The 27,839-nt window shown below is 44.2% G+C and overlaps 1 protein-coding gene across 1 annotated transcript in view; it reads right to left on the bottom strand.

The window, feature by feature from the left end:
* Window positions 1-16,223, bottom strand: part of RNF150 (ring finger protein 150) — a 280,841-nt gene extending 264,618 nt beyond the window's left edge. Inside the window, exon 1 of the mRNA XM_040250469.1 lies at window positions 15,019-16,223. Coding sequence (XP_040106403.1) covers window positions 15,019-15,508 — 490 coding nt within the window. The 5' untranslated portion in view covers window positions 15,509-16,223. The remainder of the gene's footprint in view (window positions 1-15,018) is intronic.
* Window positions 16,224-27,839: the final 11,616 nt, after the last annotated feature.

Raw genomic sequence — 27,839 nt, 5'->3', positions numbered from 1 at the left:
TATCATTTCATTGTTTCAGAGCTAAAAAGTGAAGTATGCAAATACACAAGAGATTAAATTCATTCTACAGCAACTGTCAACTGCTTCAATAAACAATTGCTTTAACTGATGCTTGTTATCTCGATTTCAGAGACAACTTGAACTTTCTCTCCTGGTTCTCTCATTGCCCAAAAGGCCACAACTTTTCATATCTCACTGGTTATTTCCTATTTATAGAGATAGATTCATCATAAACTATACAGGTAAGGTTTACAGTCAACCTCTAAGATTCCTTTCCAAGTAATACTTGGGTCCCCTGGAAGTTATCAAGTCTACCAGATGTTCATCTTCCAGTAAAAACATCAGGTGGCCCTGTGTCCAGGTACTTCTCTAAGATTTCTGTGTTTGATCAATAGCTGACTCTCAAGCTGACATTTCTAATCCATTATCTTTAAAAATCCCAACTTGCAGAACCTCCAAAGCAAAGTTCCTCAGAACAGAGATGCGTTTGCTTACAGGAATGGAGGGGGAGAAGGCATCCAGGTCTTAGAAAAACTGGCAGGGTAACAGTAAGAGATCTCAGGACATAATGACTGTCAAGGGTCAAGCTCAGGTTAGACAGCAGATGAATTCCTCAGCACAGGTCTGGCAAGACAAGAATCACTCTGCTGTGCACAAGAGAAGAAATGAAGTGTGTAACCCCTCAAATTAAACCTTACCTTCAACGAATAAGACAAATAAAGAGTGTGGAACATAAAGTCATCACTTCGTCTCCTAAGTGAGTGATGCACCTGAGAACTGTGGACGGGTTCATGCTGTACATTCACTCATCCATTCATACTTTCAATAGATATTTACTAGATGCCTTTTATGTGCCAGGCTCTAGCAACACAGCTGTTGATAAGACAAGAACCTTGCCACTGTGGAGCTTATATTTTCATAGGCGTGACAGTCATCAAGTAAATTATTGAAAGAAATAATATAATAATTTCAAGTAGTGATAGACAGCTAGGAAGAAAGACAAGGGAGGATAAGACAAGAGAGGAAGGAGCAGATTCACTTTTTTTTTAATATGGCCAGGGAAAACTGATGAAGGGGCAACTGAGCAGAGTCAGGACTGCTATGGAGGGGTGAGTCAGGTAAATATCTGGGAGAAAGATGCAGAAGTTGAGAGTGGCAACTGGTAACTTTCCCTGCCCATGTGAGTAATAAGACTCCATGATTTTATAACTGTACTCTGTAGGAAGATATTTTCCTCAGAGTACAGGTGACAAAAGAGCAAACTGAATTTTTAAAAAGGAATTGGTTAAACAAAGGAGAAACAGATAAATGTGCGCCAGACATTCCTGTTTGGGAGTCATTCTCACATACTACAAATGCATAAAGAGATGCCTGCTGTGTGAATAATAATTCTATCCAAAAGTTGGTGGGGGAAAGAGGGTCCCAAAGGCCCTGAGGTTGGGGCAAGCTGGCCGGAGTAGCAATGGGAGCTAGACAGTGGCTGGAGTTCAAGCAGAGATGATGATGGCCGGGACTCGGGGGGTGATAATAAAGCTGGTAAGACGTGGTCTGATTCTGAATATGTTTCTTTTGAAACGTAAGGAGACTGAACATGTATCCGATGCTCAGAGCTGCCCCTCTGCTGCACCATGCACTGTAAGAGTTCACATCAGCTCTGATGGGGACACGTGAGGCTCACTTCACAGGGTGAGGCTTAGGTTAATCACGGGGCTCCTGTGTTTCTGGGCTCTCTCTGCCCAACACGACCACAGAGTCTTAGTGGCTCCTTTACCACTGTGCTCAGTTTACAATGGTGCAATCTCACTCTTCCCAACTCAATGACGTCAAACCTCTATCTTGAGCCATATGTTGCTTTATGTCTTGCAGGCAATTGGTTCAGGTCAATTGGGTACCAGAATCACCTTTTTCACCATCACCCTATACTATCCCCCAAACTTTGATGAGCAAACTGGGATCCTCCCTACTTGGGGAAAATATCATGGTATTGTTAACTCTTTGGCCAGAGGCCTACCTCCAAGATAATGAACATTTAGCACATCAACAAAATATCACCCAACTCGATTAAAATGTCTAATAATTTCAGATTCATTATTATATACACTTTGACTGTGTTAAAGAAGTTTGTGTACTTGCCAAGTTTGCCATTTGTTTGTCTTTGTGCTGCTCTCCAAACTCTGGTGATTTTTAGTGAGTCACTAAATCATGTCTTGAGGTAATATGTAACTGTACATACTATTAGCTATCTAAAAAAAATATTTTATATTGGAGTAAAGTTGATTCAATGTTGTGTTTGTGTCAGATGTTCAGCAAAATGATTCCGTTATACACGTACATATATTTATTCTTTTCTAGATTCTTTTCCCATATAGGTTATTACAGAATATAGAGTTCCCTGTGCTATACAGTAGGTTCTTGTTGATTATTTTTTACATATATAGCAGTTGTGTGCTCAGTTGTTCAGTTGTGTCTGACTCTTTGCAATCCCACGGACTGTAGCTCTCCAGGCTCCTCTGTCCATTCTTTTCAGGCAAGAATACTGGAGCGGGTTGCCATTTCCTCCTCCAAGAGATCTTACTGACCTAGGGATCGAACCCATGTCTCCTGGGTCTCCTACACTGACAGGCAGATTCTTTACCACTGAGCCACCAGTATTCATATGTTAATCCAACATCCTAATTAATCACCCCTCCCCACCTTTCCCCTTTGGTAACCATAAATTTGTTTTTTATGTCTGTGAGCCTGTTTCTGTTATATAAATAAGCCCATTTGTATCATTTTTTTAGACTCCACATATAAGTGATATCATATGATATTTGTCTTTCTGTCTTACTTCACAACTTAGTATGCTAGTCTCTAAGTCTATCCATATTGCTGCAAATGGAGTTATTTCATTCTTTTTTATGGCTGAGTAATAGTCCATTGATATCTTCTTTGTCCATTCATTTGCTGATGGACACTTAGGTTGCTTGCATGTTTTGGCTACTGTGAACTGTGCTGCAATGAACACTGGGGTGCACTGTAACTTTTCAAATTATGGTTTTCTCTGGATACATGCTCAGGTGTGGGATTGCTGTATCATATGGCAGCTCTATTTTTAGTTTTTTAAGGAACTTCCATAGTAGCAATCAGTAAATTTTAAAAGTCCTTCTTTCATGTAAGGATTTTATATGGTCAAAGGAAAAAGCACTGTTTCTTTAAATACATACAGAACCATGGGATAAGAGAACCTGAGGAAGACTCTAGATTCACCCATGGTGGTGGCTGTCAACCCTGGCGGCCCATCAGAATCATCTGGAGAGTCCCCTCCCGCCACCAGACAAATTACAGCAGAATCTCCACAGGTGGGACCTGGGAGTCTGTCATTTTCAAACTCCCCAGAAGATTCTAATGTGTGGCCAGGATGGAGAAGCACTGATCCAAACCAAGTTGCCCTCTGGGACCCTCCTGCTTATCACTTTCAAATGAAAGAAACAAGATCCAGAGAGGGGAAGTGACTTGCCAACGGTAAAGCCAATTTGAGGCAGAACCACAACTGAAAGCCAAGTTTCCTAATACCCTGTTCAATTTGCACTCAGCCCCAAGACATGGAAGAACGGAAGGAACAGGGAGGGCGTCACCAACCGCAGTCCTGATGATTCTGTCACCAAGGCTTTACTTCTCTTTTAATTCCCCACCTTCTGTGTTCTGCCCTGACAAGCTAGTCCAGCTTGCAGCAAAGTGACACAGAAAGCTGTGCCAGGGTCTTGCAACAGCACCAGTGTTCATTCTGACAGATTCAGCTGACAGATATTCTTCCATCTTCAAAGGAGAGCCATTCTAGGGAGCGAGCATATAACTGAAGACATCACTAGACAGGCTTAAAAAAAAATGCTCTATGTCTTCACATGAATAGCCTTTGACTTACTAGTGCCACATTCAGGCACTTGATCTAAGAGAATCATGAATGTCCACCCATTTTTAGGCACATAAAGATGTCTACAGCAACACTGTTTAGGTAGGGGCAAAGTGGAAACATCAAGGAAGTTTCAACATGTGCTTTTAAATTTTAAAAAGCTATAAAAACACATGTAATATATTCCCAGTTTGGTAAAGGGAAATATAACCACAAAGTGAAAAAACACTAGAGTTGAGTGAGTAGCTGAGTTATTGATGGTTATCTTCCTTTTTTTTTTTTTTTAAATGTCCTATATTTCCAAAATTTTCTTCAAGGCACACGTTTTTCATTTTAAAATATATACATATACACATGGATATTAAAGCTGTTGCTGTTGCTAAGTCACTTCAGTTGTGTCCGACTCTGTGTGACCCCATAGACGGCAGCCCACCAGGCTCCCCTGTCCCTGGGATTCTCCAGGCAAGAACACTGGAGTGGGCTGCCATTTCCTTCTCCAATGCAGGAAAGTGAAAAGTGAAAGTGAAGTCACTCAGTAGCGTCCGACCCTCAGCAACCGCCATGGACTGCAGCCTACCAGGCTCCTCCGTCCATGGGATTTTCGAGGCAAGAGTACTGGAGTGGGGTGCCATTGCCTTCTCCGGATATTAAAGCTAAAGGACAATAAACATTTCCACAGAATTGTATTTGGTTACAACATTTGTGTATACCCTGATCCTTCTGCTTGTTACTAGTATGTCTTTTTTCCTCCTGAGATGAAGGGCATGAACCCGGCACTCACTTCATGTCATATTCTACAAGATGACTCAATCATTTTAACAGGAAATTCAAATTAGAATCCCCCTGACCTCATTTAAACAAATTAAAAGCTAAGAAAAAAAATTTTAGTGTCATAGAATATTTTTTCATGAAATGAGAGCAGCATGTTAAGAGAGTCCATCTTTCCAGTCTGATTTAACATATCTTAAAGATTTACTGAGCACTTTCCATGCACCAGGGATCATGCTAGGCTTTGGAACTTTACCATGAGCAAAAAGCATCTAAAAGCCCTCCTTCTGTGGCCCTTACATTCTGGTGGGAGAAGACATGCTAAGGATAAATAAAATGAAGCAGGGAGAAGAGCAGCTGGGGGAAGAGAGGGGGGTGCTGCCATTCCAAACTGAGCAGCTAGGGAGTGCCTTGGTGATGAGGTCATGGAGAAGGGGCCTTAGAGACGCAGCCAGCGCTGCTTATCTGGGAGGAAGAACATTTCACGCACCTTGGTAAATAAAGGAGGAAACGCTTTACTAAACAGAGGGGAAAACATCTTTTCTTTTCCACCATTCTTTGGGTCACTTGGAATTACATGTAGGTATAATCAGTTCATGGCTACAGAATGGTCAGATGAATAGCTTCTGAAGAAAATGAGGATCAGGGAAAATACTTCTGGGAGAAAAACGGCATTTGTACACTGACAAGACCTCTGAAAAATCTCAAATCCGCCTTTTCAACAGTGCTTACTGGCAGATTGTGTGTGTTAAAAAAAAAGTTATGATGGAGAGATACCAGGCTGAATTGGTTAAGAAAGACAGTATTTCCTGGATCTTGCCTAATATATATGCTCATTATATAGTTTTGCCTGGACATGAACTAGCCACACATTTAATTCAAAAACACTTGTTTTTCAAATTTCTATCATGAAATATGGGACTTCCCTGATGGCCCAGAAGGTAAAGAATCCACCAGCAATGTAGGAGACACAGGAGATACAGGAAAAGATGTTCCTACCTCAAATACAGAAAAGCCTAACAATCCAATATATAAGCTTTAATTTTATGGCAAATGATTCTTATTTCTACTGAAAATGATTTTCTAAATACTGCTATATCATGGAATAGATAAGGCTTTTAAAAAAATGATACCAGTAGAAATAAATTTATAAACAATGCTTTTGAGGCAGTAAAAGAAATTTAATTTTCTTCTCATAATCATTAATATTTTTATTTCACTCTATAAAGCACACTTATCCTATCATGAGTGAAATGGCCAAGGGATTAACCTCTCAAAGTTTAAAATAAAAGATTATAGTGCACCTATAGACAAGGTTTCCATTTAACAGAACCACTGTTATTGCAGCTTAGTGGAAGAGCAATCACACAGCACAGGCAGCTTTATTTCTCTGGTTTTATATTACCCACAAAACCCTCCAGAGCTGACATAAAATGAGTCAAATTCTATTCAGATTAATTCAAATTTAGCAACTCAATTTACATGACAAAATACACAGAATTTCAGCATCATTTCAGTCACTCAGTAGTAAGTGAAGGTCCTCCTTTGAGTATATACAAAGTGAAGTATCTCTTCTGAGGATAAACTGAAGACTTTCAGGGGCTATCAAAATATTAAGTTCTTTATACACCAAGTTTCATGTTCAAAAAAATCCAACAATTATGGTCAAGAGCTTCTTTTTCAAAAGCTGAGACTGGTTTCTAAACACATTTGCATTGCATCAGAAGCATAATCATTCCTTTCTAAGAAACTAGAAGAATGAGTTATAAAGCGCGAGGCTCTTTATGAACCTTTCCAAATTTCACAGTCATAAAATTCCTTCCATTTTGAGAAACCAGGGGATTTTTAAGAATAGAAGCATCAGGAGAGATGAAGACAGGATTCTTACTAAAGATTAAAAGGTAAAGGCAGGATTTTATGATCTGAAGTCAGTAAACAAACCATACAGTTTCTTGAAATACCCAGACCATATTAAGTTACATTGCCAATAATGTTATTTAACACTGACACTAAATTATGGCTTTTAGTAACAGAGTCTGGAATTTCTGGCTATTGGCTATCCACCTGCCAGCAGAGAGACAGGTGAAGAAGTACAGTTGAGCACCAAATAAAGACAAAAATACTAAGTAGGGCGGGTGAGATTCTTTTGGCCTGGGAGGTTAAGACCAGGCATAAATGGTAACTTTTCCATATGTAGCTTAAGAGGGAAATGAAATGGAAACTGAGGCTCTTAAGAAGTTTAAATATAGAAATGATAGAGCATCAGGGGCTCTCAGGCTTGGGAAAACCCTTCGGTCATCCCCCATTGGAACTCTGGGCATAAATCCTGTGTTCAGTTCCCACCTGAAAGCAAGAAAAGGTTTCACCTCCCAAGAAAACCTCTTCCATCTCTCAACAGTTCTGACTTTATAAACTGCTTTTTCTCCTTTGCTTAACCAAGTCTGTGTTCTATAACTTCTCACTAGTCCTGGTCTGTCTCCATAAAGCTGAGGCTCCAAACATAGGGCTGAGGCATGGGGCAAATAGGAGCAGGGAAGGCCCAGAGCCAGGATATCCACAGTGATGGGGCCTGGGGCCGGATAACGGGCACACTGTTCATCTAAACGGCCAGTCACTTCTCTGCCCGGACACGGGGCCCTGTCATCAGATCTCATGAGGAGTCAGAAATGTGATTTTTAGTAAAAGTATCCTGTTTTTTTTTTTAATGGATAAGGAATAAACTGTGGTGTTCAAATAGCTCTTGACATGCAACTAATCCAAACTTCTCTATTTATAAGTGAGAAACCTGAGGCCCTGGATTGAAAGTGACGGATCAAAGCCAAATGGTTAATCAGAGGTTGCTCTGGAGGAGGGCAGCCCCAACACAAAATCCCATCTCTCCCGTCACAAAAATGCAGTCTGCAAGGCCATGTGTATTGGGCTGGTAGATGTGCTGGAGTATTCAGAAATGAGAATCAGCTTTAGATCACTTCCTGTCTCCACTATGAAGTCACCACTGTCCACAGCTAGTTTGTAGGGTTTGAGCAACAGCTACAAGTACAGACTCAGGAGACAGACTGCTCAGGTTTGTAAGCCTGGCTCCATCACTTACTACCTGCAGAGTCAAGTCACTTCCTCTGTCTAAACCTCAGTTTCCTGATTGGTGAAAGAGAGCGAAAAACAGTACCTATAGCTCAGCGTGACTGTGGGAATTAAATGAACTGATACACAAAGTGCTTACAACATGCTTGACACAGAGTAAGCAGCACACAGGCAGTGTTATTACTACCCAGAGAGAGGGCTACCATATGCTGAAGAGGGGTAAACGTATTACTTAAAGGAAAATGTAGAACAAAACGACACAAATATATCCTAAAAATAAGAGTTCTGCAATAAATTCAAGCAGCTAATTACTTTACAGAGGCTGTAAACGAAGGCTTCCACACTTACAGCAAATGCAGCATGGACCCACACATTAAAATCTTAGCACCCACCTACACAGCAAAGAGCCTCACTAAATCTCCTACATTTTTCCCTCCAACCTTGGAGAAGGCCCTAAAATACATGAGATACACCCCACTCTGGGCTCCTCCTCGCCAAAAGCTGAGCTTGTTTTTTGGATGGTTACTGCAACTATCTCCTCTCTCCCTCCATCTCTAGGTTATTACTAGGAATCCAGTTTCTCAACAGTTCTTCCTAGATGACTGGATGCTTAGTTTTCTCCTTTCCCTTTAACTGTGTACTAGCAAAAGACAAAAACATAGCAAACACACTCTTCAAAAAAGTTAAAAAGAAAATGCATGATTTCTCCAACATTGTAACTCGGACACTCACCGCCTCCACACACTTATAGATGTACCAATGTTCACCATATAAATATATACAAACCATACCTAGGTACATCTCGTATTTCTCTGATGAGGCTTCAATTTAAGTCATGAGAAAGCACAATTACAGGAGGAAAATTCTCAAATGTTCGCCCACCATCAATGGGAGCTGGGACACCCGGTCTCAAGTCATAGAAACCACAGAGAGAAATTGGCATGACAGCTCTGACATCTAAAGCAGAAGAGGGTGAGTAAAGAGCTCTTTACTAAGGCTGCCAGGGCCACTGTGAGCCCCTGAGGGTCTGGGAACCCACGGAGTGGTTCCTGTCACCATTCACAATGCCTATAAGGGTTCACATATTGACAGCTCCTGCCAGCTACAGACACAAGTACTGTACACCTATGAATTCATTTAATTTCCATAACCACCACCTGAGGCTCCCTCATTTCACAAATGAGGAAACTGAGTTCTTGAGAGGCTAATTTGTTCAAAGATCCACAGTGAGAAAATAGCAGAGCCAGGACACAAACTTAAGGGGCTGGTGAGAGGCCGCATTCCTACTTACCACTTCCCAAAAGAGCCTCTGGGCTTCCCTGCTAGCTCAGATGGTAAAGAATCTGCCTACAGTGTAGGAGACCTAGGTTTGATCCCCGGGTTGGGAAGATCCCTTGGAGAAGGAAATGGAAAACTACTCCAGTGTTCTTGCCTGGAGAATCCCATGGACAGAGGAGCCCGGTGGGCTAACAGTTCATGAGGTCGCAAAGAGTTGGACACGACTGAGTGACTCTCACTCAATACAGCCTCTCGAAATTGCTGATACCACTTCCCTCAGAGTATACTTCAAGTTTCACAGGCAGCTGAGCAGCTTCGAGGAGATCATTTGGGCCTGGCTGCCTTTTCCTGTACCTGGCAGAGTAACTGGAGCTCTCTGATGGAGGCTGCATTCCTACACAGCTTTTCACTCAAGCCCTCCTATTGCTCTCTCACAAAGCAAAGATGGGGAGGAGCTCTAAAGCACTGAGGATGCAGTTCCTCATATTCTTTGAGAGGGGGCATGAAGAGTCTCTGGTCCATGGGCTTTTTTCCCCTTCCCAACTGAAAGAGGTAGAGCTCTTTTTATTTACTAACCTCCTTTCTTCTTTTGGGACTTCCCTGGTGGCTCAGACGGTAAAGCGTCTGCCTGCAATGCAGGAAACCCGGGTTCAATCCCTGGGTCGGGAAGATCCCCTGGAGAAGGAAATGGCAATCCACTCCAGCACTCTTGCCTGGAAAATCCCATGGACGGAGGAGCCTGATAGGCTACAGTCCATGGGGTCACAAACAACTGAGCGACTTCACTTTCTTCTTTAAGACAAACCATAGTTGAGCAGAAGAAAACAAATAATGGTGAGCAAGGGGGAAAGGAGCAAAATGAAAAGTAGAGAAATAACTGCTTAGTTTCTAAGTCGTGGCCGACTCTTCGCAACCCCATGGACTGTTGCCAGGCTCTCCTCTGTCCATGAGATTTTCCAGGCAAGAATATTGGAGTGGGTTGCCATTTCTTCCTCCAGGAGATCTTTCCAACCCAGGGATCAAACTCACATCTCCTACTACAATATTGTAGGCAGATTCTTTACCTCTGAGCCACCAGAGAAAGAATTAAGATGATGTTAAAAAGTAACTTTGGGGCTTCCCAGGTGGCTCAGCGATAAAGAATTCACCTGCTAATGCAGGGACTGCAGGGGCTATAGGTTCAATCTTCGGTCAGGAAGATCTTCTGGAGGAGGAATGGCAACCCACTCCAGTTTTCTTGCCTGGAGAATCTCATGGATAGAGGAGCCTGGTGGGCTACAGGCCATGGGATCACAAAGAGTCAGGCATGACTGAGTGAACACACATGCAAAAAAGTAACTGCCAGTCATCACGGATAGCATATTAGATATACTAGACAGCATATGCAAAAGCAGAGACGTTCCTCTGCCAACAAAGGTCCGTCTAGTCAAGGTGATGGTTTTTCCAGTGGCCATGTATGGATGTGAGAGTTGGACTGTGAAGAAAGCTGAGCGCCGAAGAATTGATGCTTTTGAACTGTGGTGTTGGAGAAGACTCTTGAGAGTCCCATGGACTGCAAGGAGATCCAACCAGTCCATTCTGAAGGAGATTGGTCCTGGGTGTTCTTTGGAAGGAATGATGCTAAAGTTGAAACTCCAGTACTTTGGCCACCTCATGCGAAGAGTTGACTCACTGGAAAAGACTGTGATGCTGGGAGGGATTGGGGGCAGGAGGAGAAGGGGACGACCGAGGATGAGATGGCTGGATGGCATCACTGACTCGATGGACATGAGTCTGAGTGAACTCCGGGAGTTGGTGATGGACAGGGAGGCCTGGCGTGCTGCGATTCATGGGGTTGCAAAGAGTCGGACACGACTGAGCGACTGCACTGAGTCATCAGGGACATGCAAAGGCAAATGGCAATGAAGACACTACTTCACGCCCACCAGGATGGGCAAAATCAAAGAGAACGACAAGCATTGATGAGGATGGACAGAAACTGGAACACTCCTACACTGCTGGTGGAGATGTGAGACGGTGTTTCTTTGGAAAACAATCTTACAGCTCCTCCAAAGGTTAAACCAGACAGTTGCTATATGACTCAGAGGTTTCACTCCCAGATATGTACCCAAAAGAAACATCCACACAGAAACTTCTACATGACTGTTCATAGCAGCATTATGTACAATAACCAAAAAGTAGAAAGAAACTACGCGTCCATTATTTGATGAATTTTTAAAACGTGGTTCAGTTCAGTTCAGTTCAGTCGCTCAGTCGTGTCCGACTCTTTGCAACCCCATGAATCGCAGCACGCCAGGCCTCCCTGTCCATCACCATCTTCGGGAGTTCACTCAAACTCACGTCCATTAAAACATGGTATACACATACAAAGAAATGTTATTTGGCAACAAAAAGCAGTGTAGTACTGATACACGCCACAGCACTGACAGATTTTGAAAACAGTAAGCTAAGTGAAAGAAGTCAGTTACAGAAAAACCATATTACTTGATTCCACTTACATGAAATGTCTAGAATAGGCACATGGGGACAGAAAGGAAAGGACTGGGGGACTAGAGAGTAAAATGAGGAGGAAAAGCCAGTGGACGTGGGGTTTCCTTTTGGAATCAGTTGTGAGGGTTCTACAACTCTGTCCATAGAGTAAAAGCCATTAAGTTGGCCACAGGGGTGAAGAGGAAGAATGAATTGGGAGAGTAGGATGAACATGTGCACACTAGCCTGTGTGAAATAGATAGCTAGGAAGAACCTGCGGTCCAGCACAGGGAGCTCAGCTCAGTGCTCTGTGATGCCCTAGAGGTGTGGGATCGGAGGGGAGGGGGAGGCTCAAGAGGGAGTGGACCTATGTATACTTATGGCTGATTCGCTTTGTTGTATAGCGGGAACTAATACAACATTGTAAAGCAACTATTCCCCAATTATATATATATATATATATATAGAGAGAGAGAGAGAGTGAATCCTGTGATACATAAACTCTCTCTCAAGAAACCAGTAATATTTTAAAGAGATTTTTAAAACCTAATTACAAACTAAAGCTACTAATCTATCCCAGGAGAATTTAGGCCTTTGTGAATGAGAAAACCATAACTGCAGAAGTGTCAGAAAACCCAAATCATAAGCCAGTAAAGAAAAATCAGAAAGGCAGGCTCTATGGAAAGGGAAAGGGAAAATGACTTCCATTAACTGAATTTCAAGACAGTGGGTGTGATGGTGTCACATCACTCCAAACTCACAGATATTACATGATGGGTTGTGTAACACTCAATTCAGACTTTCTCCTCACCTGAAAGCGATCAGTGCCCAAAATAAAGGATCTGGAGGAGAGGTGAGAATTTTTTAAAAATGTAAAGGCTGATGTTCACTTTTTGGATACTGAAGCAAAAAGTTCAGGAATGTAAGGAACGTCTGATATATTGCATCCCATGTTCACAAAATAAGAATATCTGATCTAAAACATAAACCTAAGACACGTTTCCTAAGATACAACTGAGTCAGAATTCTGTATTCAACTAGAAAAAGTAAAGCCTTCAGGTTCTCGAGCTAAGTGTAAGACACTGACAGCCGGAGCAGCGCTGGCACAGGTTCAGGTTCAGGCAGAAGAAGTTAAAAGGGAAAGGTTCGCCAAGCTACCAGGTCATAGATCTCCTTATAATGAGACTTTACAGCAGCCATCAATGCAATCGCTGACTAAAGTGAATCCAGTCCCTTAATGTGGCAATACATCAAACGATAATATGGAATTCTCATGGCTATTAGCAGTGACAATGTTAATGCATTTTTGGAAACAAACAGCCAATAGAGAATTTCCTTGACATTTTTTAGCCTAAATTTCAAACTATTACCAAGGCCTTTATTTAGTCCCACTACATCTTAGTCAAGCATCATTTTGTGTGGAAAATCCGCTCACTGCTTCCTATAAAAACAGATGAGCCATTAATTGATCCAGTGTGTTGGCAGTTCTTTTTAGACAGAAACAAATGATGCCTCTTAACTTTGTGTTTGAAGCTGAAGAATCTGATTTCACGCACATGCAAAAAAAGAGACATATTTAAAGGATCCTGCAAAGGCGACTAACAATCTTCTTGAGGTAAAGAACAAAAACAAAAACCCCTCCTTCATGGTCTCCCCATTGAGGTTTAGATATTAAATATGTTTCCAAAGATCTTTTACATGATTTACAAAGCTCTTCCACAGTCCTCCAAATCCTTGACTATCATGAAGTTTACACAGGGCTCTTATGATTCAAGGTCAGAGTACGATCTTTTTCACCTACAAAACTGTTGAGCTCAATAAAGTACATCAAATGGTCCTCAATGCTCTATATTAACTTTTTAAAGAAGTTAACTGCCCCTTCCTCCCTTTCACTCATTCACGCATTGCATTATTTTTTACCCTGAGTTAGAAGTACTGTGTCCGACTCTGTGCGACCCCATAGACAGCAGGCAACCAGCCTCCCCCATCCCTGGGATTCTCCAGGCAAGAACACTGGAGTGGGTTGTCATTTCTTTCTCCAATGCATGAAAGGGAAAAGTGAAAGTGAAGTCAGTCATGTCAGACCCTCAGCGACCCCATGGACTGCAACCTTCCAGGCTCCTCCATCCATGGGATTTTCCAGGCAAGAGTACTGGAGTGGGGTGCCATTGCCTTCTCCGGAACCTTCCCCACTCCACCTGTTTGCAGCAGGGTTAAGTTCCTTGTCTGTAACAGCTGATGTTGACCACGAGGGGCAAACCCATTGTATACTTCCCTAATAGGTGACAGGAGCTCTGGGAATGAAAACTTGTCCCCAAAGAATGCATCCCTCCCCCAATGTGGCCAAAGCCTGCTACTCCATTTCAGAAGCATAACTGTTTAATTTCTTTAAAAGCCAGATTTTAATGATGTCTTTGATCCGGTGACTCCAGTAAGAAAATGAATCTGCCACTTCCACTCCCTCCTACTCCCTCCCCATGCCACAGCCTCAAACTCAGCTTCTGGCAAAGAGGGGGCAAGGTTCTAAGAGGCGCACAGAAACAAGAAGTAACCCTGAACTCAAGGAGGCGAACCTGCTAAAATGAGCTGCTTTTGCTAACAAACCTGGAGAAGACTTTGCTGTTCCTACCAAGGAAGCACTGTTGTGTCAGGCACACGGAGAAACAGTGTGTCTTAGGGCAGTCATGGATTTCCAGTCTGGGCACCCTGCGATCTTTACTAAAACATTATTATTTCTACCATGAAATCCCCTTTTGGCCCTAAAGGAAACCTTCAGCATACTTAACCTCCCAGGTGGGGGGCAAGGATTGCAATACTAGAAAAGCAGGCATAACTTTATGGCCACTACGCTCTTGTTGGCTTGTGAAGGATTCTTGATCATTTACCATCGTGCCTGCCTGTCAGCCTGTCCGGATGACAGCTTGGCAGAGCACAGGATTTTCAGTATTATTTATGACGTGCGTCAACCCAGCGGGTGGCGCGGGGTGGGGGTGGGGGGTGGACTCTTAATCTCCCACGAAGAGCTGAAACCCTGAAACCCGACTTGAGCAAGTTGGCGGTGGCGAGCGCCAGCCTCAGTAATCCTACCTCCCTCCTGATACAGAAACGCCGGCATCAGGAGTATACCTGATGCACACATACAAGATCAGATCTCCGGGTCCCAAACAGATGCGAGGCCAGTCACTAGCCCAGAGCAACATCCGAGCCCTGCCCGCCCCCTCCTCCCCTCTCACACCCCACCTTCCAGATCCTCCTCGGAAAAGTTAGGCCCCCTCGGCCAACCCCTGTCCGAGTGGCTCTGTGTTAAGTGGAACGCACTCCCTGGTCCCCCCGATGCAGTGAGTCCTCTTTTCTTTGCAAATTCCACGAAGTGACGCAGAGCGAAACTTAGTAGGTCTAGGCAACAGAGACGCGTCTTTAGCAAAGCAGACTTCCCAGAAAGGAGCGAGGCAGGCGCTGGATCCTTCCCGGCGCCTCCACCCGCCCTGGGCTCCCCGCCCCCGCCCCGAGCCCGCCCGGAGCCCGCTTACCTGCGTGGGGCATGGTGATGGTCTCGTTGGTGTTGGAGCCCACGTTGAAGATGACCACGGCGGAGGCGTTCTGCAGGAACGCATTCCGGATCTTATCCCTGTAGGTGCAGTTGCCCTTGGGGATGAGGGCTATCCAGTTCTTGCCGTGGGCCGGGGCGGCGAACTTGGTGTTGGGGTCGCAGGCTAGACGGTCGTGGGCCGAGCTGGCCATGACCACCTCCCCGCGGGCGTCCTGCTTGGGCGAGTGCTCCCCGTAGCGCCCGCACTCGCTCTTCTCGGTGTGCAGCTCGGTGGCGGTGGTGCCGCCGCCCGGCGCCCCGGCCCCGGAGTCCGGCGCGGGCTCGGCGTAGGTGATGTTCACGAAAGCTGTGTACCATTCCTCCTTCTCGGCCACGGTGAAGTCCAGACAGACCAGATGCACGAAACAAAAGGAAAGCAGCCATGTTGAGAGAGCCAGGCTGCGGCACGCTTGGATGAGAGACATTGCCATCTTTATCCGCCGGGGCCCCCTCCCCGCCCCCCGCGCGCTCCCCCGCGCGCCGTCCCTCCTCCCCAGCCCCGGCCAACCCCGGGCCGGCCGCTCGGCGTTGTCCTCCTCCTCCTGCTCCTGCTCACTCCCGGGCCCGGGGGGCCGCGGCCGGGACGCGCAGCCGCCGCTGAGACAGGATTCGGAGCGAGCGGATGGCGCCGGCCCCTTCCCCTTTCAGCCGGAGCGTGGCGGTTGCATCTCGCTTCGCGGGCGCCGGAGGGGCGCGGGCGGAGGGGGCGCTCAGGGTTTGCGGCGGAGTCCGGCTGCCGAGCGTCCTGCTCCTTCGCCCGGCTTCTCCTTCTGGCATAGGGGTGGCAGGGGGCCCGGGAGCGTGCGGGGTGGCGCCCCGGCGCCCTGCAGCCCGGGCGGGGACGGGCGCGGCTGCTCGGAGCCCGGGGTGCCGGCGAGGTGTCCTGGTCGCTGTCGCCGAGCGCTGGGGCGAGCGGGTCCGGCTGCGGGCGCGGCGGCCGCCACTGCTGCGCGCCGGGTCCCTCGGGCTGTCGGCACTCGGCTCCTCGCTGGCGGCGCCCAGCACACACTTGCGGCGGGAGGGGCCGGCTCGGGGGTACCGGGAGCAAGCCGGCAGAGAGAAGACTACGCGGTCAGTGTGTGTGTGCGTGTGCGTGTATCTGTATATGTTTGTGTGTGTGTCTACTGTGTGCGTGCAAGGAGGAGCTTAGTGTGATGTCAAAGAGTCTAGGCTTCTGTTGCCACGCTTCCCCGGTTCTCTCTTTATGGGCAGCAGCGACCCCTGCCGGGTCTCAAATTCCACCTAGTCTGCGACTTGGTCCAGGTGGAGGAGAAAGGAGGAAGCGACCCCTAGACCTAGGAGGACAGGAACAACTTCCTGCATCTTAAATGTAGAGACGTGTGTGTGTGTGTGTGTGTGTATGTGAGATAAACTTTTCCGTTTGCAGAAGGAACTGCAGCGAACTCCCTAATTACCCATCCTAGGGCCAACGGGTAACTTTAGTTGGTAGTCAGGTCCTTCCAACACCATGCCTCGAGTGTCTAGGGCGGCGATAAACAAATGTGAACGTACATCGGTGTCACACGGGGGCGGAGGCGGAGTAGCGGTATTTAAAATTCAGATTGATGGGCCCTGCTGCAGTTTCTCATTCGGTACATCTGGGGTGAGTTCCATATTATGTTTTTCTAACAAGTTACCAGGTCATGTTGATGCTGCTGGTCTAGGGACCACCCCATCAGCATGTGTCTACACGCGGGCTTCTTTCTTACTGTCTGGCAGCAAACGCGATATATGTTTTCCTATAGAATGAGTGTTCTCTAACTCCGTAAGAAAATTAATTGGGTGAGCTATTTCTTTATTTTTTTTTTTTTTTCGTAGTTGTCATGACAGGTAACAGAATACTTACAGCATCAGTAGGCAAGACACGTTGGTTTGGGGGGATTGTTTCTAGAGTATTGCCCAGCTGTGCATAGAGATCACAACTAGTTAGCAGAGAGTAAGCCACTCTGGAGTTGTGTTCTTAAAACTTCGATACAGCACAATTCCTTACCAAGTAAATGTTTGAGTGGTTAACTTTTCACACCCACAGTTTCCCTGGCTTCAGATACTTGTCAAGTCTCAAAAATAATTTGTGTGATGGTTCTTAATCACCCACATTGAACTTCCCAGCTGGCACTCTTTCTGAGAACTCAGGATCCAACTGATGATGAAAACAAAAGTCCACCTTTTTCTCCCTCCCATCCCAGATATTAGCATGTTTGCAAGATCTGTTAATGGCTACCCATCAGCACGGGCTGTTCTTTTTCCAGCAGCGGTAGGAACAGCTGGTGGCTGTTAGGGGAGACCAAAGAATCCCAGCTATACCCAAATTAGAAGCAGGCCCGAGAAGAACTACTTAGAAGAATGTGTCTCTGTGGTATTGGATGTGCTGGGTTTGTGTGTTTCCCTAACTTATTTGTCTCAGAAAATAGGCTTCTAGGCAATTGGGACAGTGCTTTTTATAGCACTTACTGCCAAAATGGCAAAAGTGAAGACTGCCTGGCAGCTGGTTCCTGAACCACCAGAGATCTGAGTCCATTGCTCAAAAATCCCAGCGAGATTTTTGTATAGAGGCCTCACAAACCAGAGTGGTTCCCCATATTTCTCTGACTCTTAGCATTTTTTCTCCAACCACAAAACTTGGTGAATCTGTATCATTAAGAGTGCGTGACTGCCGCGTTCTTCTCTCCCTTAGAGGATAAGTCAGAGGCTGAGGAGATGGCAGGATGAAGAAGATAGCTTCCTGGCTGGGAGACTGATTAATTATAAGGCTATTGGGCAAATATGTAAAATATTAAATATAATGGCAGCCAGATTTCTTAGTACTGAACAAAGAATTTATGAATATGGAATGAAAGAAAGCTTTAAATGTTACCCAGCTCGGGTTTGACTGCTTACCTCTGGAAAGCCAATAGCTGAGACACAAGTTGGTTGAAAAGGGAAGGTTGGTTTATTCAAGAGGCCAGCAACCTGGGAAGAAGGTGGCTGCCGCTGCTGCTAAGTCACTTCATTCGTGTCCGACTCTGTGCGACCCCATAGACGGCTGCCCACCGGGCTCCCCCGTCCCTGGGATTCTCCAGGCAAGAACACTGGAGAGGGTTGCCATTTCCTTCTCCAATGCAGGAAAGTGAAAAGTGAAAGCGAAATCACACAGTTGTGTCTGACTCATAGCGACCCCATGGACTGCAGCCCACCAGGCTCCTCTGTCCATGGGATTTTCCAGGCAAGAGTACTGGAGTGGGGTGCCATTGCCTTCTCTGGGGAAGAAGGTAAACTCGTGTCCCAACACCAACTTCAAAGATTCTTTTGAACCCTGAATGGTTTTAAAGGGAGAATCACTGGGGGGAGGGGTCAGAGTCTTCATTTATCTTCCTCTGTGTGCAATCTTCCTTCCGATTGGTTGGTGGTGAAGTAACACAGTGGAGTGCCAGGAATATTGTGCTCAGCCTGAAGTTGCTGTCATCCCCCTGGGTAGGGGCCTTAGTTCCTGCAGAAGAACTCAAAGATATTGTTATATATTTGCCTTGAAGAAGAGCCAGGACCCTGCCCTGACTGCTACTTCTTTGTTTCTGCATGTCCTCCCTTCCCTAATAAAGAACTGTTTGCATCTGCCCTTTGAGACTCAGGGAAGATCATGGAGGCTGAATGAAACCTATTTATTAAATAAGAAATGGGGTCACAGAAAGGGTTTGTACCCAGGTGGGCCTCACAGGATCCTGCTCAGCTTCATAAAGAACCCTAAGGTGTTGGACTGAATTCAAAATGACTGGGAAATCGCCACACACACACATAGACACCATAGCTATTTTCATTCAGAGGCTACGCATCAGGTGCCCAGAAGGCCTTGGTTTCTGAGTTCCATCCTCCCTTAAGTGAAACCAGGGCTGATTCCTCTGCTTGGGCTGGGAAGGTACAAAGTAAGCTAGGAGTCTATTACAGGAAGTGCTCAAAACATGATGGAAACATGCTGAAAGGACATGCATAAGCCTCTGCTGGCCAAATCTGGGGCAATCTGGGTATCAAAATAAATAATGATAGTAACTGATTGCAACCTATTGGGTAAAATAGAAATCCATTAATCTATGCTAATATAAATGAATGAATAAATAATCATATAATAAGTGGAATAAATACATAAGTGGGAAATAAAGGACACGTCTTCCTTATGAAGAATTTCAACTAAATAAGGTTGATAGGGGACTTCCCTGATGGCCCAGTGGTTAAAACTCTGTGCTTCCAGTGAAAGGGACATGGGTTTGATTCCTGATTGGGAAGTAAGATCCCACATGCTGTATGCCCTAAAACAAACAAAAAACACTGGTAGACATAGTAAGTCATCATTTGCCTGTATTGGTTGATTGTGGCCAGAGTCCTCAGTTTATGCTGAGACTGGTGACTGGGTGTTTGATGTGAAGCAGCATGTCAGCCTGATCTTAACATATCTTCTGAAAAGTATCTATTGATTACATGGAGGGAAATGGTAAACTCATTGAAGAGAGCCCTGGAAGACACCAAAATTGGCCAGGTGATCAAACGAGCATCAGCAGGAAGGGAACCAGTCGCATCACGTGCCTCCTGACGTGTTGTGCTGAGCAGAGCCCTGCATCCTTTCTGTTACATCCTGAAGGAGATTTAAGAGGCATGACCGCTAAATGCAATGAACAATTCTGGATTGGCCCCTGAACTGGATAGGAAAAACAAACAGTTGGCAAAAATGGAATGAGGTCTGTGGATTGGTTGGTAGTGTCTTATAAATGCTGATTACCTGATTTGAATGTTTATCTTGTAGCTACGTAGAAGAAGTTCCTTATGTGGGGAATATGTACACTGAAGTATTTAGTAGTGATGATGCATTCTGTCTGCACCTTGCTCTTACATGATTCAAAAAATAATAATGATAATCTCTAAGATCTTGATTTCTACTGGCCACTATCTCAGAGAAGCAGAAATCCAATTCATGATAAAATAAAAAGTCCATTTTGAGGGCATGGTCTTAAGTTGTTTCCAGCCTTATACTGATGATTGCTGTTCTTTAGCACAGTGCTCCTTTTTACTCCAGTAACACTACTTGAACCACTAGGCTGGGTATCCAATAGGAAATCAAATAGACAAGGGTCAAAGAATTTACACTTTGGGGTGGGAGAAACAGAAAAATTTTAAGTCGTAGGTAGTTCCAGGCACTAACAAGTGCTATGAAGAGAAAGGCAACAGAGTGTGGGAGGATGAGCTCACTTATATTAGGCGCTATTTTACACTAGGATCAGCTGCTCTGAGGCGGTGAATTCTGAACAGAAACCTAAAAGTGAGGGATCTATGTGCATTTTGGGCACACTGGTTATCCTAGAAAGAGAGCATCATAAATGCAATAATCCTAAAGGGTGATTGTATTATATTTGATGTGCTTGGGCCATGGCAAAGAAACCATTGAGAATGGAGAGGAGTGAGGGGAAGAAAGAGTGAAAGAGAAGAGATCAGAGAGATGAGAGGTGGGCCAACGCTTTGGATTTTATTCTGGAAAAAAACCTTTGGAGCGTTTGAAGCCGGGAAGTGACATAAAGCTGACAGGCCGACTGTGTGTGTCTAGCAGTTTGTTCTGACTGTATTGGAGCCAGGATGGAAACAAGGAAAACAAACAGGAGCTATAGCCATAATTCAGAAGCAGAAGACGATCTCTTATGCCAAGAAGGTGGTGCTGAACATGCTGGGGAGCAATTGGATTCTTGATCTATTTTGAAGATGGAGCAGACAGTAGTCTCTGGTGTGTTTGAAATGGCATTTGAAGGAAAGACAATTGCAGAAGCCCTCTACAGTTTGGAGCCTGAGCAATGGGCAGAAAGGAGTGGTCATTTTCTGAGATGAGGGAGATGCAGGAGAAACTGATTGGGATAAGAATCCAGAGCTTACAAACAGGGGCTCTGGATCAACCTAGAGGGGTGGGATGGGGAGGGAGATGAGGAGTTCCAAAAGGGAGGGGATATATGTGTACCTACAGCTGCTTCGTGTTGAGGTGTGACAGAAAACAGCAAAATTCTGTGAAGCAATTATCCTTCAATAAAAAATAAATAAAAGAATTCAGAGTTTAGAATATGTTAGGTTCAAAGTGCCTAGAGATACTAAAATGGCAATTTCATGTAATTTTCCTCAGCATAAAATTCCAGAAGGAAGATTATTGGATCAAAGCACATGAACAGTTTTCAAGTTATTGACACATACTTTGGATGGTCAAATTGCTTTTCCAGAGGTTGGTCTCACTTCATATACCATACCTCAGAGTAAGGGGAGTTCCCTAAAGTATTTGCTTTTGAAATATCACCAGAAGACAGTTTAGTCGTGAGTCCATACCCAAGGGGGACTCTACCAGCCAAGCAGCCCAGGCCAGATAGAATGAGTGGTTCTCCCCAGGGCTCTTTGGTGTAAGGAGCTTTTCTTATTTTCATTAATGGTAGAGGCAGATTTAACCTAAACACATGCAACGTGTGTATGTGTCCAAGTCAGAAATAAAGAGCAGCCTGTCAGCTACAAATTGGCACTTGCTGTTGGTACTTGCCATCCCTGGTGGCTCAGATGGTAAAGACTCGGCCTGCAATGCAGGAGACCTGGGTTCAATCCCTGAGTTAGGAAGAGCCCCTGGAGGAGGGCATGGCAATACACTCCAGTATTCTTACCTGGAAAATCCCCATGGACAGAGGAGCTGGGTGAGCTGCAGTCCATGAGGTTGCAAAGAATGGAACATGATTGAGCAGCTAAGAACACACACACCTCTACAAGGACTAAATTATGTGCTGTTGCTGACCTTCAGCACTCCCCGAAAGGAGTTCCTGGTGGGGATCAAAAGTGAGGCAATCTGTGCTGGGGCAGGGATTGGTGGAGGGCAGTGAACTGGCTAAGCAGGTCTTTAGAGAGTTAGATATTTTCAAGAGCTGATTTTATGAGCTCAATTCTTGTATCTCCTCATATGTAGAAAAGCACTAAACTCCTTCATGGGGACGTCTGCTCCTTGTGACAAGTAGAAACCTGGAAAAAAGAAAAAAAAGTCCTCAATTGCACGTACTCTCCCTTCACCAAGCTCATATATATACTGATCTTCCCCTACCTTTTAGGAGCAGTCTCTCAGAGCTATCTGAGATGCTGTCTCCCAGGCTACAGTCTTCATTTTGCCCCAATAAAACTTAACTCTCAGCTCTCACATTGTGCATTTTTTAAGTCGACAAGCCCCAGTAGAAAATGGGAGGGTGTCATTTCTTCAAATGCCAGCAAATGGGACTTTATGAAGCCCTCAGCCTTGACACTGCTTTGCTTTGGCATCTTGCCACTCATACATGACGCATGTTCAAAGGACATTCTACAGTAGACTTCGAGAAAACAAAGCATTTGAAAGTACAGTTACTGCTACGTATGCATGTTTTAATGGCTTAATAAAAGCTTAATGGGGAAAAGTTTCAATGCACAAGGTTTAATCCATTTTGTAATTTTTAAATTTTATTTGATTGGTTGATTGTAATTTAAAAAAACTGATGCCTGTTCAATTCTTCAGGGTAGGTCTTTTCTTCACAATAAGCTCCTGAATAACTATCCCAATGACTGTAAAGTGGGGGGAAGTCTTTAAAAATATTTTCTACATAAGAGGGGAAGAATTCTCTAAATATAATAGGGGATTCACATTACTTTACATGTGAGGGCTGGCATTATTGTTTTAAAAACTCATCTCCTGGGAGTTCCTGGCAGTCCAGTGGTTAGGACTTGGTACTTTCATTGCTACGGCCCAGGTTCAATTCCTGAGCAGGGAACTAAGATTACAAGCTGCAGCACAGCCAGAAAAAAAAAAAAAAAAAAGTCCATTTCCTAAGGAGTAACATCCTGTGATACTTGGTATCCCATAGCCTGTCTCAATGATTTTCTTCTTCTTTTTTTTTTTTCATCTTACATTTGCTTGGAGGGGAGACACAATGTGCTGGGTGGAGGCGGAGCTTTGGTAGCAGATGAACCAAACTAGGATCTCAGCCCTGTCACATGGGCAGTTTTCACAGTGCTGAGCCACAATTTTCACTTTGAAACTGGAGTAATTTCACCTCCTCCCAAGACTGTTGGAAGATCCTAAAGGGCTCATGGATGATGAGACCCTAAGGGAGGTCAGGACAAGAGGAGTAGAAGGGAACAAGGAAAGTTTAATGTCCAAAAAACTTTCCAAGAAAGACTGTTTATTGATTTTTTTTTTTTTAATGTATAATTGTCTTGTTTGTGTTAAGCTTTGTCCTGAGGAACAGACAGGAGTCCTCCTCTCAAGGAGTTTAGAATCTAGTTTTAGAGATGGACAGATACATCCAAGGGAATTTTGAAGGTAGCGTGTGGTAGTTTTAAAAACACACACATAAGAAGAATTCAATGAGGGCAAGAAATACTACATAGAAATAAAAAATAGGGACAATTAAGCCAAGTTTGCACAGATAACCTACAGGAGCCTAGGCTTGCAGAGCTCCTCCTCTGTGCCTAGTCAGTCATGTCCGACTCTTTGCTATCCCATGGACTGTAGCCCTCCAGGCTCCTCTGTCCATGGGGATTCTCCAGGCAAGAATACTGGAGCAGGTTGCCATGCCCTCCTCCAGAGAATATTCCCAACCCTGGGATCGAACCAGAGTCTCCTGCATTGCAGGCAGATTCTTTGCCAGCTGAGCTACAGGGAAGCCCCTAGTACTTCCTAGGCCTTCCATTTTCCAAGCATCTGGGGCAAGTCTGGCTCACAGGGGGGTGTCTGTCAGTGAGATGAATAATAAATAGTAACAAAGAGATGCAATTTTTGTATACTTAATATATATGTAGGCACTATGTGTTCTAAGTTCTTTATATAGACTGATTTACTGAATTCTCAGAATGAGCTTAGTCCCTTTACAAAAGTGCGTGAGGTAATACGTGTAGCAAAGGCAGAAGGGGGGCTTTTGTTATTGGAAGTCTGAGCAGTACTGGAAAACCAACTAGTGTCCTAAGGGCTATGCTGTTGCCTTGGTATTCTTCTCTGTCTTAGATATCCACTATCTTATTCATGAACTTGACTCTGATTTGTACCTTTACTTCTCGTGCCTCTGCCGATTTCTTTGTTCATTTCTGGTCCTATGAAATCACTTTTACCTCCTTCGTGCCGGTTTACCCTGCTGCATGAGTGGGCTGTATTGCTTCTCTGAGACCACGTACTAACTCTCCAGACAAAGTAGAAGAACTTTTGGAGTCCAGCAGTCCCTTTTGCCGCAAGTACAGCAAATGGAAATGGAAGATTATGGTTACGTGTATTTATTTTGGAGAACGTGCATGAATCTAACACTACTCATTTCTCTGTTCTTTATTCCTTTACTAACTCTCCAAATTTCAGAAGACGATACTTTGCTAATAACTTTTTTTTTTCTTTTTTGCTTCTTTGTATCATCAAGTGAGTTCTACTTATTTCAGTCTTTGACACAATTTTGACATTTAGTTTGGCCTTTTTTGCTTTTCTTATTAACCACATTCCCATCCAAACAACTTTATGTCATGAATGTTTTTGAGTAACTAGATACGGAAAGTCAGCCTAGAAAAACACACTTGGGACTTGAGCCAAAACCAACAGAAAACTTTTCACCACATCTCTTTTCGCTTTCTCTTAATTGTTTTTTATGTGGTTCAATTTTTGTTCTAAACTATTAGTTTTTATTGGGTACATTTAAAAATCTGGCATCTTTTCTTTCTCCGTCCTTTTAAAAACCATCTTGTCCTCTTTTACCAGAAGACTGAAATGGGGAGGATGCATCTACACATGAAGACATTCAGAGAATTTCACGCTGACTGACCACAACAACTGCGGTCATAAACAGCTGTAAACTGTACTTTGTCAAAATTACCAGAGCGGAGAGGAGGAGAGAGTATCCAGGACAAGGGAGCCTGGCCTGCTGCAGTCCGTGGGGTCACCAAGAGTCTCAGCAACTGAACAACAACAACAATTTGAAACGATGTTTTTATGAATAATTTCCCTTTTACAATAAAGCCCTATTCCCACAGGGCTGGTAAACAGCAAGCGCCAAAATTGAAGGAGACAGCCTTAAGACTGAAAGGAGCAGGTGTCAGGGTTTGAATCTCAGCCCAGTGTCTAGTTTGATTGTAGGTCGAGACTGTGGGATGAGTCGTTACTCATTCTGGCATACAGTCATCCCTCCGAATCCACGGGGGATTGGTTCCAGGAGCAGGGGCCAAATACCAAAATAGACGGATGCTCAAGTCCCTAATATAAAGTAGAATAGTACAGTGAATGCAGTTGGTTCCCCAGACCAGCGAGTTTTGAATCTCTGGATTCAAGCAACCTGCAGATGGAGAAGGCAGGGCCTTCATTGCTATGGGAGGGCTTTCACTAGTTTCCGTGAGTGGGAGCTTACTCTCCAGCTGCAGCGCGTGGACTTTGCATTGTGATGGCTTCTCTTGCTGTGGAACACGTGGGCTCAGTAGTTGTGGCACACTGGACTTAGTTGCCCCAAAGCACAGGAAATTTTCCTGGACTGGGGTTAAAACTCTTGTGCCCTGCATAGGCGGGTGGAATCTTAACAACTGGACCACCAGGGAAGTCCCCCACTGGAAACATTTCTGTCCTTCATGTAACCTCTCAGCAGCACTGGACACAGTCTACCATGCCTTCTGCTTGAGATGCTCTCGCCTTTCTTAATTTCCTCCGAACTTCTCTCAGTTTGAAGAGTAACTCTTGGGTTCCCCAGGGCTCTGCCTCTGAGGGTTCTTAAAACCCCACACCTCACTGAAGGATTCCATGACTTGGTGAGCTGCCTCTGCCCTTTTCTCAGACTGGTACCCTCCTCTTATCGCCTCAGCCACACTGGGTTTCTTTTTTTTCTTGGCCATGCCATGTGGCTTTCAGGACCTTAGTTCTTCAACCAGGGATCAAACCTAGGCCCTTGGCAGTGAGATTGTGGAGTCTTAACCACTGGACCACCAGGGAATTCCCCTGGTTTTTGTTTAAACCCTCAAATGGGGCAAAAAAAAAAAAAAAAAAAAAGTCTCAGGGCTTCTGTACAAAAGTCCCTGCGTCTAGAATGCTCTTTTCCTTACTGTTCACAGAGCCACTGCTTCTTCTTTTACTTTTTTTTTTTTTTTAAATTTAAGTATAGTTGATTTACAATGGTGTGCCAATCTCTGCTGAAAGGCAAAGTGACTCAGTTATATACTTTTTTCACATAGACATTTTTTCATATTCCTTTCCATTATGGTTTAGTCTCATTATGGTTATTGGATATAATGCTCTGTAGTATACAGTAGGACCTTGCTGTTAATCCATCCTATATGTCTTCAAAGCAGAAACAGACTCACAGACATAGACAACAGACTTGTGGTTGCCAAGGGGGAGGTGTTGGGGGAGGGGAGGACTGGGAATGTAGAATTAACAAATATAAATTCTTCTTCCTTTACTTTTTTTTTTTTTAAGATTATTTATTAATTTTATTTTTGGCTGTGCTGGGTCCTTGTTGATGCACATGGGCCTTCTTCAGCTGTGGAGAACGGGGCCAACTCTCTAGTTGTGGTGCACGGGTTTCTTATTGCAGTAGCTCCTCTTGCTGCAGAGCACGGGCTCTAGGCTTGTGGGCTTCTCTAAGTTTGGCCCACAGGCTCTAGAGTGCTGGCTTAGTACTTGTGGGCATGGACTTAGTTGCTCCATGGCATGTGGGCTCTTCCCAGTGGGCATGGACTTAGTTGCTCCATGGCATGTGGGCTCTTCCCAGACCAGGGATCAAACCTGTATCTCTGCGTTGGCAGGTGGATCTGTTACCACTGAGCACCAAGGAAGCCCTTCCTTTAGTTTTTTTAATTAATTAATTAATTAATTAATTATTTCATGTCAATGTAAGGCAAAACCAATACAGAATTGTAAAGTAAAATAATAAATAAATAAATAATTTAAAAAAAGAAATAAAAAATGAACATTTTCCAAAAGAAAAAAAAATAATTTATTTATTTTTTAATTGAAGGATAATTGCTTTACAGAATTTTGTTGTTTCCTGTCAAATTTCAACATGAATCAGCCATAGATATACATATATCTCCTCCCTTTTGACCCTCCCTCCCATCTCCCTCCCCATCCCACCCCTCTAGGTTGATACAGAGCCCTCTGTTTGAGTTTCCTGAGATATACAGCATATTCCCATTGGCCATCTATTTTACATATGGTAATGTAAGTTTCCATGTTACTCTGTCCATACAGCTCACCCTCTCCTCCCCTATCCCCATGTCCATCAATCTGTTCTCTTTAATTCTCCATTGCTGCCCTTCAAATAAATTCTTCAGTACCATTTTTCTAGATTCCATATATATATGTTAGATTATGATATTTCTCTTTCTCTTTCTGACTTACTTCACTCTATATAATAGGTTCTAGGTTCCCAGGGACGAGGGAGCCTGGTGGGCTGCCATCTATGGGGTCACACAGAGTCAAACACAACTGAAGTGACTTAGCAGCAGCAATATTCCATTGTGTATATGTACCAAAACTTCTTTATCCATTCATCTGTCAATGGACCTCTAGGTTGCTTCCACGTCCTAGCTATTATAAATAGTGATTCAGTGAACAATGGGATACATGTGTGTTTTTCAATTTTGGTTTCCTCAGGGTATATACCAGGAATGGGATTGTTAGGTCACATGGTGATTTTATTCCTGTTTTTTTAAGGGAGCTCCGTAACGTCTTCCATAATGGCTGTATCAATTTACATTCCCACCAACAGTGCAAGAGTGTTCCCTTTACTCTACATCCTCTCCAGCATT

This window comes from Oryx dammah, unplaced genomic scaffold (genome assembly GCF_014754425.2).
Source record: "Oryx dammah isolate SB20612 unplaced genomic scaffold, SCBI_Odam_1.1 HiC_scaffold_12, whole genome shotgun sequence".
NCBI classification, from domain to species: domain Eukaryota; kingdom Metazoa; phylum Chordata; class Mammalia; order Artiodactyla; family Bovidae; genus Oryx; species Oryx dammah.
This window is presented reverse-complemented; position numbering and strand designations above follow the sequence as displayed.